This window comes from Carassius auratus, chromosome 22 (assembly GCF_003368295.1).
Source record: "Carassius auratus strain Wakin chromosome 22, ASM336829v1, whole genome shotgun sequence".
Taxonomy (NCBI): Eukaryota; Metazoa; Chordata; class Actinopteri; order Cypriniformes; family Cyprinidae; genus Carassius; species Carassius auratus.
Genome location: NC_039264.1, coordinates 30,511,138 through 30,532,222, shown reverse-complemented (window position 1 = coordinate 30,532,222; position 21,085 = coordinate 30,511,138). Strand labels below are relative to the sequence as shown.

The 21,085-nt window shown below is 32.8% G+C and overlaps 1 protein-coding gene across 1 annotated transcript; it reads left to right on the top strand.

The window, feature by feature from the left end:
* The first annotated feature begins 1,061 nt into the window (after positions 1-1,061).
* On the top strand, positions 1,062-6,921 carry LOC113040574 (ribonuclease-like 3). The gene is made up of 2 exons (XM_026198877.1): positions 1,062-1,119; positions 5,952-6,921. Exons 1-2 carry the CDS (start codon positions 1,062-1,064, stop codon positions 6,389-6,391), a joined length of 498 nt encoding a protein of 165 aa, XP_026054662.1. The 3' UTR covers positions 6,392-6,921.
* The last annotated feature ends 14,164 nt before the right edge of the window (positions 6,922-21,085 follow it).

The window sequence follows — 21,085 nt, the reverse complement described above, 5'->3', positions numbered from 1 at the left end:
ATTATTGTGTCACACAAATTTTCCCTCAGTCTTGACTTTTGGGGGGAAAAAAGATTAACCTGAGGACACACTCTAACCAATATTAGTATTAACTCACTGCATAGACAGCTGAACTAGTAGTAGGACATATGTATAACATGTAGATTAAAATGTAGGTTAATTAAAATGAATATATGTATGTTGGTCTAAAATGTCTACACAAGACACCTACCAGTTTTTTCTTCAAAAAAACCTTTCTCTTTCTGTGTTTCCATTTTTTTTTTAAGATCTCCTCCTGCACAATACTCCATCACAATATAATAGAGCCCAGATTGTTTATCTAAAAAACAAGAAAAAGAAGAAAAACAAAACAAAACAAAAACTATACTAGTCAGAGAAGACTAACTAATATTACATATATTTATGAGGGTAAAAGGTTTATTTCACAGCTGACAACTACAGATATTGTGTTTAGTTCATTTTTTTCTTTCACTTTGGAAAAAGAAACATTACTTTTCTTCAGTCTAAAATTTAACCTGTTAAGTTTGAACACACCTTCAAATGAATCCACATAAGAAACGATATATCCATGAATCATTTCTTTTAAGATCTTGATTTCCTTTTTGACTGTGTCCAGCTCATTCCTCTGAGGGGAACAATTATTATTTTCTATTTTTTTGGTTATTACAGCAAAAAAAAAAAAAAGGCATATTTAATAGCATTATTTAATAACAAACAAAAGATGTGATTAACATGGTCAATAAAGATTTTTTTTTATTTTTATTTAATTAAGTAAATCATTGAATATGTAAATGCTTAATTGTACTTACATCTCTTGAATTCATCTGTTTGACCACAAAATTATTTCCCTCTCCCTTCTCCACCAGAAACACAATTCCTGTTGCCCCTTGTCCAAGTTTTTCTTTATTGGTGTATCCATGTTTTTGTAACACTTCTATAATAAAAATTTTGAGTCATTTCTACATAATACACTACTTTAATGCTAATACAAAATAGTAACTACACTACCATGTTTATAATAAATAAATAAATAAAAACACTTTTAAACATTTGTATAGCCTATGCCAGTGGTTTTCAACCTGTGGTCCGGTGGTGCGGTGTGGTGCGGTGGTATTGCAGGTGGGCCGCCAATTATTTTCTGTTCATTTCCAGTCCATTCTAGGGCTGTGCGATTAAAAGAAAACGTCCTAAAATCACGATTTGAGCGTGTGCATATGCCTAACTCCAGGTTCACACACTGTCTGTGATGCGCCTTTTTTCTGAGCCAATGTTGACGGATCAGAGCGTTCTCACTGCGGTTCAAATAATTCATGTCTAACACATGAGCATAGAGTGAATTTGTTAGTGAACAGGATGCAGTTTAAGTGAGAGGAGACACGTTTTAAGTGTGCACACTCTCTCCTCGCAAAGCAGCGTGTATCCGAGCAAGCACGACCGGTTTTGTGACAGAGCAAAGGAAATCTGCTGCGAACAGAGAGATTCGCACTCGTGCATTATTTTAATGTGCTTTCGCGTTATATTTATGCGCTCTCACTGCTGACCGCATACACATACTGTATACACACTGCAAACACCTGAGGCACCGCTACAATTAATGAGCTCTATGAACAATGCATGACAAAAAAGAAAAAAAAAGTCCCTGTATACAGGATTTTTTTTTATTTTATTTTTTTTGCCACAAGTCTATACATTTTTTTTACATCTTCACTATAGTGATAATTTTGACTTATGTCTGTTCTAGAGATGTTACAACTTTTTGATAAAGCTCTGATTGGTTTTCTTTTGGAAATATGTTTCAAATTAATCCTGAATGCATTTATGACTGTAAAAGCACAATTGCAAAATTGATCCAAAAAATCGCACATATGTCCATATCGCACAGCCCTAGTTTATTCAATAAATATAGTTTAAAATCTAGCTTCTGAGTACTAAGTTATTAACCCAACAATAGCGGGGTCAGTTAATTTTTTTGAAGTGGGCAGCGCAAACATATGTGTTTGGTTGTGTGGGCCGCGAGTTGAAAAAGGTTGGGAACCACTGCCCTATGCAAACGTAAATTGTTCCTGACTACTAGTTGTTGTAGTTCATTTAACAGTTTTTCATTTTTATTATTATTTTTTTCTCCAAGAGACTTGCAAATGAGGAATATAACAATCAATTTGTCATATTCATAGTATATAATGCTAGTCTTTAATAAAAAGCTAGACTGGAAAACAAGCTAAACAGAAGCAGGAGGAAGATTGTGTGTGTGTGTGTGTGTGTGTGTGTGTGTGTGTGTGTGTGTGCGTGCGTGCGTGTGTGTGTGTGTATGTACACTTGCAGAAGACACTAGAATGTAGAGTGGTACTTCTAGAGTTTATTGGATGACTTCTTTATACTTCATGTTATGGACTACCCATCCATCCAGACTGTTTCCCTGCTTTACATGATGAAGATGGATGGAGTTAATTTCTGTGACTTGACAGTGATCAGGAAATAACTGTTGTAGAATTGAAATGAGTATCTGTGCCTGCAATTGTCATCTCACTTTGTATGTACACATTAACTGTAAAAGATGATTAGCACACTAAATCTTTGTTTCCGTGACAAAATAAATCATGATTTGTTTACAGTAGGGATTAAATGTGATTGGATACAAAAACTGTGCTGTGAAAAAAAATAAAAAATAATAACCATTTATTTCAAATAAGCTGTTCTTGCAAGCTGCATATAAGCAAACAAACTTTTATAAGTGTTATATGATTCAAGAGCAAATGACTATTAAGTCATCTAAGAGTAAAAAACAAAAACAAACTAATATTCAGAACTGACTAAAATATAAAACAAGAAAACTGAATTCTAAAGGAAACTAAGTGCTCTCTATCACCTTCTCCACCACCCCATTTTCCAGCCACTATCATGTTAGAGGGTTTATGTTTTTAAAATACATCTAAAACTAAATTAAAAATCTAATTGTATTTTAGTAACATAACTTTCTTTAAAAATAAGGATGTTGATTTTTTTTTTTTTTTTTTTTTTTTTTTTTACGTGAAGACACTAAACACTCATTGCTGCATTGTTTAAATGTAACAGTTTGAAACAGTTTATAAATGTTTAAACAGCTGTTTATTTATTTGGCAAAATAATTCAAAATTTTATATTGTTATTATTACTATATTTTTGTTGACATCATATTGTGATTTCAGCGGGTAATTTGCTGCATTATGCTGCTTACTCAAAACTGATGTTGCTCAAACTTGTCATAAAATTTACTCACCATTGAAGAAAGGAGGCTGTTCAATGCTCCCATCTGAGGAAGTGCTGTCAACACTGTCTCCAGAAAGTCTGTCGTAGGCATGCATCTTTAAGAAAAAGTTTTGCTGCTTTTAAATAGTGAAAGTGAAAGTGACTTGACATACAGCCAAGTATGGGGACCCATACTCAGAATCTGCATTGATGATAGCGTCCATCAAATTCACATAAAATACAGTTTATTGACCCTCTTTAGTGTTCAGCAATTAATACAATTAAACACATCTTAGGGTTGTGTATTTTGATTCTTTAGGTAATTACTGACCAGAACCTGAACCAGAACCTTTTTTTCAATGGTTTAGTGGTATTGTGAATTTAATCTTTGTGCTGTATGTTCTCTCGCCAATTTGATATGCAGTTTTCATATGCTATACTTTTTTGTGTAGGACCATACATTTAAACATTTCTGACCAAATTAATTAAGAGTAAACACAAAACACAGCATCTGTTTAGAATACAAGTTTTCTTTCTTTGTTTTTATGTTTTTAAAGCATTTTTACAAAAAAGCATTGGAGCATGTATTGTCAATGTTTCACCACAAAGATGGCAAACAAAAATAAATAAATAAATAAATAATACTAATATTAATACTAATACTAATACTACTTCTACTACTACTACTACTAATAATAATAATAATAACAATAATAATAATATATTTGTTTAGTTAATAGTTTGGTTAACTAATTTTGTTTAGTTGATACAATTAAAGCACTGTTTTTGTTAAAATGTTCACCACACATCTACTTTCAGTTTCGTCTGAAGTGCGTCACTGCATTTGCAGATCTATAATTTATTGCAAAGTGTACATTAGTGCCCAAAACCAGAAACACTTTAACAACATTACACAGGACTGAACTTGTTGCAGTCTGGATTGAAGCTATCGGATGTTATGTCTCGATGAGGCGATGAGAAAATCGTACCTCCACACGTTGAGAAAGTGAAACCCTGAGCTTTACAATTCGACGACAAAACAAAATTTCCCTTAAAATATAATTAACCAACCAATCTAGATTAGTTTTAAATCATTTAAGTTAGACAAATAAAACATTACGGAACCTTAAGCCATTTGAAGTTATCTAAAATGTAGTTAAAACAACTGTTTTTAAGTGTTTTGCTCCTCCTTCTTCCTCTTCTTCTCTCTTCTCCTCTCTTCTCTTCCTCTTGTCTTCTCTTCTCTTCTCTTCCTCCTCCGCTCTTTATGTCAGTTAATGAAGCAGAACAAAATAGCCATGGAAATGTTTATATATTAATATTGACTTTATATAAATAGTGTAGTATTAGGGCTTGACAGAGATACACTCAAGTTTACAACCACATTTATTTATTCATTTATTAAAAGACCTACAGTAAGGGCCTTAAATAAATATAAATAAATATAAATATAAATATATATATTGTATAATAAAATTAATAATAATATTAACGACAAAAACCCTCCAAACCATAAGGTAAAATAACATAACATATGAGATTCAAGAAATATACCATATTGAGTTTACACACAAGTTATTATATTAACACTGTGTTTTAGCAGATTATGTCTGGCTTCTTTTTCCTGTTGACCATTTTCACAATCAAATGGCCACAATGTAAGGTGCTGAAAACAAGTTGAATAGTTAGTAAGCATTGAAACAAAAAAAATAACCCATTTACAACAACATAATAACATTATTGTTTTCACAGATTGTGTAAAGTCTATAGTTAAAACTGTAATTTATAAAATGTATAAAGAATACACTTTTAATGCCATCTCTCACTTGTAAAAGTTAAGCTGTAACAAAGCAAAAAAATAAAAAAAAAATAAAAAAAAAATAATATATATATATATATATATATATATATATAGGCTATATATATATATATATATATATATATATATATATATATATATATATATATATATATATATATATATATATATATATATATATATATATATATATATATAGACCACTGATCTATATATATAACTGGATCGCTCGGCTCATCGCGTTCTAAACTGCCAACAGGCAGTGCAGTGAAGCCACCGGAAGTGTTCGATCCGCCATCTTACTAATCCCTACCAGCAGAGAGCACCATTGAGTTACATTCAAATCGCTGTCCTAAAATAACTCGATTTGAAGCTGATCAGTCAAACGGGACTCGTTTTTGTTATGTGTAATAAAGTAATGTTTAAAGTAATGTTATCTGCAGTGTTTATGGTCCTGGACAGGATAAGCGATATATTTAAATCGTGTAGGTGGGTGTGTCTGCTGTGCACTGACGACACAGGTACAAACACAAAAAATGGCTTATTTCTTTATTAACAAAGTTATTCAGGAATTATTAAATGAACGTATTAGTATCAGAAATTGATTTTAATATATTACAATGAATTATACAATTATGTTGTTAATATTTCTCTATAATGAAATAAAAAATTTACTATCTGGGAAATAAAGCTTTGAATTTATTTCTTAAATCCGTACTGTAGTCAGTTATTTCTCTGAATAAATTCACATTTCAGAACGAACACTTTGTAGTTTGTTATATGTGTTGAGGTCGTTTCCATCTGATGTTTATCATGTTCATGATGCTCACTACTGTAATGAACATAGCTTTTTAATAAGTAGGGGAAATTCCCGACATTTAAAAAAATAACCGTTTACATGCCTAAGGTGTTGCGTCTGCTGTGATTCTGCTGCTGATCTCGGCTGCTTCTTTCACTGCTAATGGTCAACCAGATGATATAAAGCCTCGTTATCAAAAATTCCTCAATCAGCATTTGGGTCCTCATGTGAGTGAACGTGATTGTGACAGAGAAATCAGAAATAGAGGCATCACTGCCTCTGGAACTGAAAATGACTGCAAAGAAGTCAACACTTTCATACAAGCAAATAAGAATAATATTAACGTCGTTTGTGGCAAAGGAGGAACTCCACAGGGCAATAATCTGTTTAAGAGCAACCAGCGTTTTCCTCTGGTCACGTGTAAATTACAAAGTGGCCAGAGACACCCAAATTGTAAATATAGAGGGGAGAAGTCCACTCGTTACATTGTTTTGGGGTGTGATAGAGGATGGCCTGTACATTATGATGAAGGCATAACTAATGCATAGATGACAGGCTAAATAGAGCCTCACAAAGTTTTACAATATTTTGCTAATCATTTTTTCACCACTATTTTTATGTCAAAAAAGTGCAGTGGCTTTTAACTATATTTTAAGATGTTCTCTGCTTGATACAGTCTAAAGTAAACCAATGAGGCACAGCTGTGAACATGAACACAGTGCCAATAAATGTATTGCAATGTTTGTTGTGATTGTTGTGCTTTAAAAAACTTTATTACTATCGCTAATTATATTGGAGTAATAGATAAATGACCTCTGTCATCATGGCACTCTGTAGGATGGAGAATACAGTCTCTCATATCATGGTGCACCAGTCTGTTTTTACATTCATTTACAAGTCTATTTGTGTAATTGTGCATTTGTGAACAATACAATTTTTTTGGCATTTAAGTAATAATAATTATTATTATTATTGGGAGTAGTGGATGTGCAAAAATATATGAGGATAAGAAAGATAAAGATGTTCAACACCTGTCTCTAATCTTCAAATAAAAGGTCTCTATGACCCTTAAACTCAACTGCTTGATTATCTGCATCTCAGCAACAACAGAATACGCAATATATATATATATATATATATATATATATATATATATATATATATATATATATATATATATATTTTTTTTTTTTTTTTTTTTTTTTTTTTTATGTAGGTTATGATTAATTAATAATAAAGCACAGTTACAATAGTTGCAAGCAGTTGCAAGCAGCAATGACGGGCCCAAGAACTACAGTGTCATAGGCACATAGAGGCTCAAACAAAGCACTGTGGGCATTTGCATTTAGTCAAGGCGATGAACTTCCCGTCAACTGGTTAAATACTCAAGGTAATGTTTGCATGGCACAGTGTTTAAAAGTCACGTTAGTTTTGCAACAACAAGCTGCAGTGATACTGATGAACAACAGGGAAGTCTGATCTTACGTTTGGAGCAAGTTGCATCCGTATTTTTGTGAGAATTATTCACAACATTGCTGTTGATTACTATAAAGCCTCCAGGCAAAATAAGACAACTGTGAGAAATCCTATCCACAAATGCACAATTTCACACAAATATTTGCGTTTTTTCCAAGCAACCATCCATTTTCCTGTGGTCACATGAACATTTCTTTGTTTTTGAAGAGCAATAATAAATGTCATCAGCAGTGGCTTCAACCAGTTTTTTTCACATAAATATGGCAAACACAAGTTGACAGTGTATCCAATGAATCACAGCTGTGCCAACATTATATGTACTTTAAAACATGACATTGTTTGTTGTAATTAAATAAACTGTCTTGCGATCTCTAATTATATCGGAGCTAATTTTATTTCCTTTTGAAGAGCCACATCCTTTTAAAGGCATGCACTTCTTCATGCATGTTTCTGTGTAATTGTGCTTAACACAAGATTCAGCAAGTTTAATTCAATTGCATTTTTACACTTAATTTTATATTGCATTAGTCCCTAAAAAAAGTAACTTTGTGACTCATTATGAAAAGCAATTCATAGCATTACTCTTTACTCATCTACGCCAGGCTTGCTTGTTGGTTTTTAATATAACAGTAGTGTGTTACTTTATTAGTTTCTAGAAACAAAGTAATCTGATTACGTTACTTGAGTTACTTGTAATGTGTTACCCACAACACTGACGGTTACAGGTCATAAAATATATAAGAAATAACCACCAGAAGGGTGAACAAAACCACCACAAGCAAAATGGCCTGGAAAAACACAAAAGCAAACTAACCTGTCTCCATAAATCGAAATGTAAACTGCTGATTCATTGTTAGCTTAGTCCACGGTTATGATAACACACAAATGTATTTTTAGAGACACTGATACCAGACATTATTAGTGAATCACACATTTCTTAATCATGTTTAAAAAACATACAAATATTCATCAAGTTCATTTCCTTGTTTCAGAAAATAAATCTGCATTACTGGTTTTACTTGTACTGTTTGCTGAAGTAAAGGTTAGGAACGATAAAGACAAATGTCTAACAATATTCTGGCTAGAGAGCAAGGCACGATATTTAAAAACTGTAAAAAAAAAAAAAAAAAAAAAAAAAAAAAAAAACGGTTTGTTATACAGGTTGTTATGAAAAGTTTAGCATATATTAGACTTGACAATTAAATTACTTTTCTTAAAATATTTACTCAAAATAAATAAACATCATTATACATCACCACTGAGGCAACTTACTTCTTTACAATGAGCACACAGAGAAGAGTGTTGCCAAAAGAAAGAACAAGAAATCCACAAGTCTAAAGCTGACGGCTGGACTGACCTGGTGGAGTATTTAAGTGAAAGCAATCATCTTCTTCAAACAGTGATGAAGACAAGACACACACGTCAGCAAAATACAGTCAGTCATTGAGTAAAATATAAAATACAAATCACACTTGACAATCAAAGCTGATCACAATAGAACTGAAAGAGATATGAGGAAAGACAAATGACAACATCAAATGACACCTCATAAAATTTCACAGAATTTCACAACTTTAGGTAAGATGAGTGACTCATTTTTGTGCATTTCAAACGTATTACGACTTCTTTTAATTGAATAGCATTGTTTTATCAAGTATGCAGACATCTGTGTGAATTGTTCTTTAACATTCCTCCTGAGAAACATCACATTTATTAATTTTCAAGTTTAACGTCAGCAACAGCAAAGCGTTTCACCAACTTTAAAATAAATCAATGAATTTCTGAGCTTATTAAGGCTGGTTTAGGTTCTGATGTAACTAATGGAAATGTAAAACGCTATTCATAGTTGGCCAGCCAGTGTTTTCTGATGAGGGTGGATGACTAAAGGTTAGTGTTTATAGTTAAATCATAAACTTTAGTCAACATCATGATAACAGTCTTTTCCAATATTATCAAAAACACCAGTAAAAACATATGAGTAGTGTAAACTGTTACTAGCACTCGTGTCCTCCAGACTGTGTGTGAGCAGTAAAATCATCTTCACTTACTTTGAAAAGCCAAATCACTTTTCAAGTTTATGCTTAGAACAAGGGAATATGTCTGTCAGGGTTTTGAAAAATAACATAGTTTTCTGTTCAATTTTTTTTTTTTTTTTTTTTTTTCTGACCCCACTGGCAGATGTGTGATTCTTGTCTTGTATTAAGCACAAATTCACTTAAATTAGACTATTGTTAGTTGTAGTAGTAGTAGAATCTTTTAAGATTTTTTTATTTTTATTTTAAAATGTTTTTAAGGGGAAATGTATATAGTTAGTGCACTTGCTATATACAAAAACAAGGCACAGGCACATCAAATAGACATCTTTGGGATGTAAGTGTGCTATCGGGTTACAGAGATAACAGAGTGATTAGCATTTTCATTCATCCTTTCTGCTGCTTTTGTTGCCGTCACTGTTGTCAATTTTAACTGTTTGATGGAAAATAAGAACAATTCAGATATTAAGGTTTCTGGAATTACTTGAATTTTTGATTCGTAGTGTATATATTTCAACTGAATCGCATATAAACACAATGAAGTTTTCCCAAGGGTTTCTTACTTCTAGACAAACGGTTACAAATTTCTATTTAATCATGTGGAAAATAAGTCGTAATTCATATTCCTAATTGTGATACAATAATTCCGTGAGCAAAGAGTTTCATCTGATCCTCTTCTCTTCATCATTTCACAATTCTCTAGTGTCCCTTTCAATGAAAGCACCAAAAATTTAAAGTAATGTTACATTGTTGTAATGGAAGCCTCGTCAGCTTCATCAGCCTTGGTCAGTTTACGTGAAATTTCCCCTAAAGGAATGGAATTACCATCATCATTCTCCTGTAAGAAAACACAGGTTCACACAAAGTAAAAGTAATGAGGAGAATTCATGTATTTATTTATTTATTTTTATTTATTTTTTGCTCATACAGATGTTTCAATTTCTTAAATTCATATTTCTTAAATGTACTTGTATTTGTGTTTTATAAAAAGACACTTGCTCTCTGAGACAAGTTGCATCATTTTTATATTAATTGTTATTTAGTTTTTATTTAGTATTTTGTAATTATTTTTGATTGTCCTGGCACTGCCTCAGCAGTCTGCCTCTGATATATATATATATATATATAAATATATATATTAGGGGTGTAACGGTTCACAAAATTCACGGTTCAGTTCGATATGATACACTGGTGTCACGGTTCGGTACGTTTTAGATACAGCAAAATGAAAAAATTGGCAGATAAATTTCCTTGATTTAAAAAAAAATTGTATTTATTAAAACTAACAAAGTATGTTTTTTTTTTTTTTTACATTGAACAATTATGGAGCTATTCTTTACCCATCTTCTATGGTGTTTTCTTAGCAGCATACTGTATAAAACAAAAACAGCTCCTTATAACAAAAAAAATGAAAATGTTATATTGTTGTAGTAGTTATGAACAAATACAAAGATGTAACTTTTTTTATATGGAAGTCTATAACTCTTTATATTGAGTGTGTTTTTACTCAATTGGTTCTCTATAGGGCTTATGTTTTTTGGAACAAAGCAGGAATATTGTAACGGGGCTCAAATAACCATGTTTTTTTTTCACATTTTTTTTTTTTTTATTCCCGCTGGTGCACTGAAAAAAGTAATAAGTAAATTTACTTAATTTTTATTTGGCAAGTTTTTGCACAAGCATTTTTCAAGTAAATTTAACACATTTGGAAATTAAGTAAGTCTACTTAACTAAGTTAAGTAAAAAAAATAAAATAATAATAATAAGTAAATTTTCTTGAGTAAAATTTAATTAAATAAAATTAATGTATTTAGCAGACAATTTTATCCAAAGCAACTTACAGTGCATTCAGGCTAACAATTTTCACCTCTCATGTGTTCCCGGGGAATCAAACCCTCAAACTTACACTTGCTAATGCAATGTTCTACCACTGAGCTACAGGAACACTTCAAGTTTTTGTGAAAAATAAGTGAAAATTTCACTTACGTACTTTTTTATTTTGGAAAAGTTTTTACTCTAACAAAAAAACGAAACAGATATTCTAGAAATTTCTAAATGAAAAATAATTTTTTTCAAAACAGTTTTATCAAATGAGGGTAAATAAGTCTCTCACTTCTGTCCCTTTAAACCAGTTTACAGCAAAGACAGCACGAAGGACTGGATGCACATGATAAATATTCTGCAATTAAGAAAACAGACAAAAGAAATAGCACTGTAAAACCCGATAAGTAAACTTTACTCAAACCGTTTGAGTAAATAGATTGCCTTGATTTAAACCATGTAAGTTTTAAAACTTTGCATTTAAGTAATTAAGTGATTAACTAAGTGCTGATTGAGAATTAGTGATGAGCAGCTGCTGTTAACAAACAGAATCACAGAAGAAAAGAGAAAAACAAGAACTACTACAACTGACTTCAGACACAGCCTTAGATGAAATCAACTGAAATAAAATACATGAAATCTCTCAAGATCTGATGAAACAACCCACAAACAGCATCACCAGCTCCACTTATTAATAACCAGACTGACTTTATTTCTGTCAGACGTCTACAGAAGATCTTATTGAGAATGAACTAAGGTTTAGATGTTGATTTATTGTTTCATTTGAAGTAACCATGTTAGAGATCAGTGTTTGCTTTAGTTGGGCTCTTGACCCTTGATTTCTGTCTTAGTCTTTTCTCTGGCTGTTATAAACATATTTGTTGTAACTCAAAAGCCCAGAAGAAATGCCGTTAGGTATTGGGAAGTCGTGGCCTAAAGGTTAGAGCGTTGGACTCCCAATCGAAGGGTTGTGAGTTCTAGTCTCGGGCCGGACGGAATTGTGGGTGGGGGTAGTGCATGTACAGTTCTCTCTCCATCTTCAATACCACGACTTAGGTGCCCTTGAGCAAGGCATCGAACTCCCAACTGCTCCCCGGGCGCCGCAGCATAAATGGCTGCCCACTGCTCCGGGTGTGTGCTCACAGTGTGTGTGTGTGTGTTCACTGCTCTGTGTGTGCATTTCGGATGGGTTAAATGCAGAGCACAAATTCTGAGTATGGGTCACCATACTTGGCTGAATGTCACTTTCAAATTCAAATTTCAATTAAGCCGTACCTAGGTGTAGGTTGTTATACTTTATATAGGTGATGATAATCATCAATTATTTATCTGAAAGAAGAAAGCCCAACAGGACCTGCCCTGCACAGTTTAAGAATCGGTAGCCATAGTAACGTTAGAGGACTATTATTTTGTTGAACAGACCTGAGCGACAACTGATGACGTCACATGCTCAGATTTGCTTGACCAATCGGCGGAAGGGGGCGTCTTAGGACCGCCCACATGTGGAAAACGCATTTTGAAGTCATTTATTCGTTTTATGCCTCTGAACTAAAAAACGAAAAATCAAGCCGAAATCGAAAAAAAACGAATAAAGGGGCCATTTTCTCGTTTCTGCTTATTTCATTTCAAATTGGAAAACAAACTATCAAAACGTACACGGACCATTAACCTTTCAACTTTGACATGAAAACATTGTTTTAATCTGTTTCTGTTGTTCACGCAGGTCAGATTTGTGAAGATGAAATCACTATTGTTATGTTCCATGATTCAACGTTGTATGAATGAAACATAATTCGGTAAGATCATTTATTTCTCATTTATTTTGTGTGTGTTTCTATCATTTTAGTGAGTCAGGTGTAGATCAGTGTGTGCTTGTGTGTTTACGCTATAATGATCAAGTAAGAACTGGAATAAATTTGTAAAATAAAAAAAAAAAATAAATAAAAAACAGTATATTATAATATGTAATTTGTGGTGGTCAAAGATCCAGTCTGATTGCTGCAGCCTATAAATGTAACTCATGCAAAGAACCAGAAGAGGAACATCATTGATTCACACTTTCACTCATCAGACAAACAAACATAAATGACCTTATATAACTCCATTTACAACATACACACTCACATCCTGAATCGTTCACAACATACACACTCAAGAGATGACTGCACATCTTCATAGACCCCGAGACCCCTGATAAATATCACCTCTTCAGAATACTGCAAAATTAAAGTATTCATAATGCATGTTTTAATATTACATTTAGTTTCATATTTACAGTTTGTATTATGGTTATGATGTCTTTATTTAAGACATTCACCTTAGTGGGAACTAAATAAAACCTTAGTTATAGCAGAAACCACAGTAATAAGTCCCTCGAACAAAATAATAAATGCATGGAGTTTTTTTATTTATTCATTTATTTTTACTATATTGATTTAAGTCATCAATTTCTAAAACAAAAAGAGGAACATTTCTAAATGAATCTTGTGAATGTCAGTGTTGATTATGATCATTGTGTTTCTTTTGATTTTCTCTCAGTGTGTGAAACTTTTTCTCATCATGTTTCTGTAGATTATAGTTCAACGCTGTTCATAACAGAACAGGAAGAACCTCTTCACCTACAAACTGAACACATGCAGTGGATAACCATTCTCACCAACAAGATATCTGTCCATCCGAAAGATCAACCACATAAAAAAAGTAATAATAATAAAAAATAAATAATAAAAAAGCACAGCAGTAGGTTTCAATTTGCAAAACTTTTAAATTGAGATCATATGGTTTCAAGTTTGTACTTTATCCATTTACAAAAAAAAAAAAAAAAAAAAAAAAGTTTTGACTCAAGTATTATTATTATTATTATTATTATTATTATTATTATTATTATTATTATTATTATTATTGTTGTTGTTGTTGTTGTTGTTGTTGTTGTTATTTGCCTCCAGTATTCAACAGTATTGTTCTTCATTTATTCAGTTTTATTATGTTTCATATATTTCTATATTACATACTGTATGTAATTTAAGCATTAACATAATTGACAATTTTCCTATCCATAAAAGACTTTTGAGTATAAAACAAATAAAGTTGATATTTAGTGTGTCTTTTTAAATGTACAAATGCTCAGTCTGCCAATTTATCGTGCATTATGGTTATTTAAGTCATAGTTAGATGCGTCCCCCCAAAACCACCGATATAGTTATTTTATACAGTATATACATACATATTTCTGCATATATATAACCTAAAACATCATCAGATTTTTACAGTCCTGAAAGTAGACAGAGAACCCAATTTAAAAAAATACTAAAAAATAAGACAAAAAATATTTTATTTTTCAATTATTTATTGAGAAAAAGTATCCAGTGTTTTAAATCTATGCACTTTTATGTGAATCTCTGGGATTAGTTGTTAATTTGAAGGTGAAATTATAGTCCATCTCTTATGTGTCTTCAGTCAGTGAGATGACTATTAGGTGTCAGTTTTTAAAAAAGCCGGATCTAGCAAAGTCTGATCATGTTTCTGGAAGTTAGTCGTGACACAAACAACTGAGGTCTCTGAGGACCCAGAAAAATAATTACTGTTGATCATCAGGCTAGAAAAGTTTACAAAATCATCTATGAAAAGTTTGGTAATCCACAGTCAGAAAGATCGTGTACAAATGGAGCAAATTCAAGATTTAACTTTTTACACATATTCACTAGTTGTCAAAAATAATTTGCGTGATTTGGAGAAATTTGTGAGAATGATCAGTCATATTAATGTACATATATTATACTATAACTCTAACACTATAATACAAAGGTATTTGTGAACAGAAAAGGGGCCTTGTGGTATTTATTTGGAGAGAAAGCCAGGAGCCTTGAAGTAAAAAGGTTGAGAACCACTATATAAGGATATAGCCTATAAATTAACAATGATCTGATGAGTGGAGATTAGATTTACTCTCAAACTGATTATACATTAAAGTTGAATGAAACTGCAATGAGATTCTATGGATTTTTCTTTTTTATATATAAGGCTACATACACACGAAGCCCAAGCTTTCCCTATCCAATCTTTTTTTTTTTTTTTCTCGTCTCAAGAAATATATGCATCCACATGAAGCCACTAAACCAACAAAAAACGATGTGGTATTCATGCCAGACACCAGCATGTGGCACGGTAATTCTGCCACAGAGATAAAAACAGAGAAGACTCGATATGTGCATAAACCTTGCGTGCGTTATACAAATGAACATGGAACAATACATTGATTAATCTGTGTTAATGTTAATAAAAAGACTGTCGTTCAATTTTTGTTCATGTTTGTGTTGCTGTAACATGACGTAACGGTGACTAGGACCGAGATGTGGGCTGATGATGTCATTGTTTCAGAAAATATACAGATTCGCTGTCCACACGAAACCACAAGGGCAGCATTTTCTGATTCATTCACACTGGGACCTGGTTTTAAAAAATATTGGTTTCACCTTCCCAAAATGCCTGAACCGGGTGGACAAAATGCACAATGTATGCGTATTGTTATGGCTGCTGGTTTGTGAATGAAGGTGCACGAGGAAGAAGACGTATCAATGGGATCTTTTAATGAATGCGGGAGAATAAGGGCACATCCAACATAACTATAAAATAGAATACATTACATTACATTACATTACATTACATTACTAGATTAACTTAACTTACAACAATTATGGACGAGGAGGAACTAAAAAGACAGGGTATTTAAACACGAGGGAAGTAATCAGGTGAATGGAGACAGGTGAGGATTAATCAATTAACCAAACAAGAACAGGAAAATTACCAAATAAGGAACCTCAAAAGTCCATGAATGTAAACACGTATACAGCGAAAAGCGTCTCCTTGCATAAATCTGAAGCATTCTGAGAGCAAAATCAAGAGACTAGACCAGTGGTTCCCAACCTTTTTCCTTGGGGCCCCCCCATGTACATATTTAACAATCCGGGATATATATATATATATATATATATATATATATATATATATATATATATATATATATATATATATATATATATATATTAGTGCTGGGAAAAAATTAACCGCATCCAAAATAAAAGTTTGTGTTTGCATAAAATATATTTGTGTGTGCTGTGTATAATTATTTTGTATATATAAATACACACATATGCATGTATATATTTAATATTTTATTTATTTATATATAAATTATTTATACTTATATATATAATATAAATTATGTATATACATGCAAAAAATAATAATAATACATGCATATGCGTGTATTTATATACAAAATAATTATACACAGTTCACACACATATATTATGCAAACACAAACTTTTAATTTGGATGCAATTAATTTTTTTCCCAGCACTAATATATATATATATATATATATATATATATATACATATATATATATATATATATATATATATATATATATATATATATATATATATATATATATATATATATATATATATAGGGGTGTAACGGTTCACAAAATTCACGGTTCGGTTCGATACACTTGTGTCACGGTACGGTTTTGATACAGCAAAAAGAAAGAAATGCCAGAGAAATTTCCTTGATTTCTTTTTTTAAAAAACTAACATAATAAAGTGTGATATTTTTGAGTAATTCTGGAGCTATAATTGATTATTCTTATGAGCATATAAAACAAAACAGCTTCTTGGAAAAAAAAATTAAATTGTGGTAGATATAAACCAAGGTTTATTTTATTTCAGATCAACAATTGAGGGCAGCAATTGTATTCATGTCAAAATAAAACCGACGTAATGTTACTTGAAGGCATTATAGCCTACTATTCCTGCCAAACTTTCATGGTTCGGTTAGTGTTACTACAGTAAATCCATGGTGAATGTTGCAGATCTGGACACTGGATAGTTCATTCACGGCACAATGTTTCTTCCTGGTTTCCACGCGCTGTTTGATCCGTTAATAACGGAGAAATGTGAATGTTTCTCTCTAGAACTCGCAGCGATTTTATTACTTCTGTGGCAAATTCAAATGCTTTCTGTACTGGATCTCTTATTAGCGCTGTGTAGTAACAGCATCGCATGGTCACGATCGGCTCGCGTTGCCCTGGTCCAAAACTGATAAACGGTCCGTCAACCACACAATAACGAGCAGTTTCGTTCCGCTTGCATTATGTTTGCCATTTGATGTTGGGCACTGTTGTGGTCGCGTCAGCGTCTCTTACATTATGAGCGCGCTTGCCAAGTGCAACGCGCCTACATTTGAAATAACGAAATTGCAATTGAAATTGGCATTGTTAGCATATGATTTTTTAAAAACTTTGAAAACATATTTTTATATAAAATGATTAGTAGAACATTTTATGCATCTTTATTCACCTCAAAGCATATCCGCTCCCGCGCCCCCCCTGTGAACTCTGGCGCCCCCCTGAGGGGGGCGCGGACCCCAGGTTGGGAACCAATGGACTAGACCAATAAATAAATATTTGCTCTTTCTTAGTAGTGATTTATTTATTGGTTGCATAAATGTGAATTTGATTGTAGGGTACAATTTACTAGGGCTGGGCGATATATCGAACGATATGATCATGCGCATCTAATCAGTAAACTGCTTCCGTGATCACCGCTAAAATCGCCATCACCTGCTTATAATTGGAGTGACATTTAATAGACAGAGCCGTAGATCGCTGACAAGCCACGCCATATCGCGTTCATTATCGCAGATGAATCGCCTTCGATATGAACGTGATATGGCGTGGCTTGTCAGCGATCTACGGCTCTGTCTATCAGAGGTGGGACTTTCAACTCACAAGCAAGTCTTCAAGTCATATTCAAGTCCTCAAAGGGTTAAAGCTAAAGAGATAATTAAGTGACTCATTAAATGATGATTGTGCATTAGTGATGAACATCTGCTGTTAACAATCAACATCACTGAAGTAAAGAGAAACACAAGAACTACAACTGAATTTAGCCACAGCCTTTAACTGAAAAAAAAAGTAAAAGAAAAAAAAAAACACTATGTCACCATAATTGTGGTCAAGGTTTGCTTTAAGTAGTGTCTTGACCCTTTTACTAATTTAAACCAATTTGATTCAAAACAATTGCAATATTGTTTTCGCAACAAACATGTACGCATTGCTGAGTCAAACCTTGCAGTAACAGATAATCTTATGCTTTTTCTGCTTGTAACTCATGATGACTGAACATCGTGAAATTGTGTTTATCTTTGGATAGTAGACTGACACTCAGCTATTACTGAACTGAAGTAAAAAAAAAAAAAAAAAAATCACAATGCTTCATTGTTGAAAGACACTAAAGGACCCTTATCACACGATCCTCAACAGGGGTGACAATTTTTCATACTGCAGTGCATGACGGGAGTTTTTACTAAGGTTTTACCCAGCATGCAACATTTTGTTGATTGTCACCACTGTTGAGAGTCATATGCTGGTTCTTGATGTCTGTGTGTGTCTACAGAGTATGGTTTTACAAATTTTGTATGCACTTAGTAGATTTAAAATTCACTTTAATTTTTTTTCCCCATAGTGTTGATTTACTGGGTTGATTATGCTTAATTTAAATAGAGCTAATGTTCATTTGATTGTAATCTGACCACCTATCACATACAGATTAATTTCTTCTCTCTGCTTTACAGCACCTCATGCAATGCTACATAAAGAGATCTAACATGACAGTCAAGGGTCAAGAGCCCCACTAAAGCAAACACTGATTTCCATTATGGTTGCATCACTTTAACCAATAAAACATCAACATCTGATCCTCTGTAATTCTCAAGAACAGCAGGTGTTCATCATTAATGCACAATCATCATTTAATTAGTCACTTAATTATCTCATTAACTTTAACCCTTTGAGGACTTGGGATATGACTTGAAGACTTGCAAGTCCCAACTCTGGTAAAAGCTGAATGTCAGTCAACAATCCACAGAAGACTATCTCATGATGTTCAGTCATCATGAGTTATAAGCAGAAAAAGCATACGATTATCTGTCATTACAAGGTTTGATTCAGCAATGCATACATGTTTGTAGTGAAAACAATATTGAAATTGTTTTGAATCAAATTTCTTTGAATTAGTAAAAGGGTCAAGATACTACCTAAAACAAACCTTGACCACAATTATGGTGACATAGTGTTTTTTTTTTTCTTTTACTTTTTTTTTTTTTTCAGTTGAAGGCTGTGGCTAAATTCAGTTGTATTTCTTGTGTTTCTCTTTACTTCAGTGATGTTGATTGTTAACAGCAGAAGTTCATCACTAATGCACAATCATCATTTAATTAGTCACTTAATGATCTGATTAACTTTAACCCTTTGATGACTTCGATATGACTTGAAGACTTGCTTGTGACTTGAAAGTCCCACCTCTGCTGTCTATTAAACACCACTCCAATTATAAGCAGGTGATGGAGATTTTAGTGGTATTCACGGAAGCAGCTTTACTGATTAGATGCGCATGATCATATCGTTAGATATATCGCCCAGCCCTACAATTTACACTATATAAATTCTTATAAAAGCTACAATGTCATTCTGTCAAGAGCAGGGAGTGATCTTTCATCTCATCTTTTGTTGTTTGTTTATCATTTATGCTGACACTTAACCAGTGGTGTAATGTAACAGACTAAAAATACTTCGCTACAGTACTTACTTATTTTGAGAGTATCTGTACTTTACTTGAGTATTTACATTTCAGACAACTTGTACTCCTTTTTTCTTTTAATTTGAATAAAAGAAGTCACAATTCACAAGGGGACATATAGATTGTTCTGTTTGATACAGATACATAACATAAATACCCACAAATAAAAACAAAAATACATAATTATTGAAAGGTATTGTTAGCTTGGAGCAGAGCAAAAAAGGAATCAGTTCTACTTTTTGAGTATGAATTATCATATGTAGTAAAAACAACAATACTCAAGCACTGCCCGCTTCTCTCCCGTCTGATTTCATGTGAGTCTCTTCAGACCTTTGAACTGTACATTAATTATCAGCTTTTTGAACGTTCGACCTCCTAACAGAACTCCTTTTCATAAATTGAATATACTGTAAAAATAAAAGCACTAATAAAAAAATAAACAACGGTCTTAGTTGACTCTAAACTCTTCCTAGTCGTATTAAGTGGAAACAATAAGTGCTCTCTCTATATTAAATGTGCAAATAGAGACCAATTTTTCAAGCCTGATGGCGCGGTGGTATAGAAACTACACAAATACTAGGCCTACATATTAATAACAGCTTAGATATGTTATTTAGCCATTATTTGCGCGGATCGTCGAGTCGCTTTCAAAACTCGGGGTTTTAAAATCGAGTGCGCGTTTTACTTTCGGTTTCGATTTAACGATGTGCAAAGTCTCAGCGGAGCATTTATTTATTCTACAATACAAGACTTACATTTTGTCAGATGCTCTGCAACGTATGCTCCTTTGATGCTTTTTTTATGGAACAGAGAGGGTATTTTTTTCGCGCTGAAGTAAATTAAAAAGCAAGCCTGTTGATTAAGCACAACAATGAATATTATGATGATGATGAACATTGTGAAGAGTTACTGATGATGACTGAAACAGATGGACGAGCTAGAAACACTGGTTTACATGTGCACATTAAAGGGGGGGTGAAATGCTCGTTTTCACTCAATATCCTGTTAATCTTGAGTACATATAGAGTAGTACTGCATCCTTCATAAATCCAAAAAGTCTTTAGTTTTATTATATTCATAAGAGAAAGATAGTCTGTACCGATTTTTCCCGGAAAAACACGACCGGCTGGAGGCGTGACGTGTGGGCGGAGCTAAAGAATCACGAGCGCGAATAGGCTTTTGTTGAGAGCATGTGGAAGCTGTGACATTACCGTGAGGGAAAACCCATCATCCAAAACAAACCATGGCTAACAGTCAGATTCAGCCGTTT

Excerpts from the sequence above, each read along its gene's own strand:
- LOC113040574 (XM_026198877.1), top strand. The coding sequence starts at position 1,062 with ATGCCAGTGGTTTTCAACCTGTGGTCCGGTGGTGCGGTGTGGTGCGGT. Across the intron at positions 1,120-5,951 it reads GTGGTGCGGTGGTATTGCAG|GTGTTGCGTCTGCTGTGATT; the intron begins GTGGGCCGCCAA and ends TACATGCCTAAG.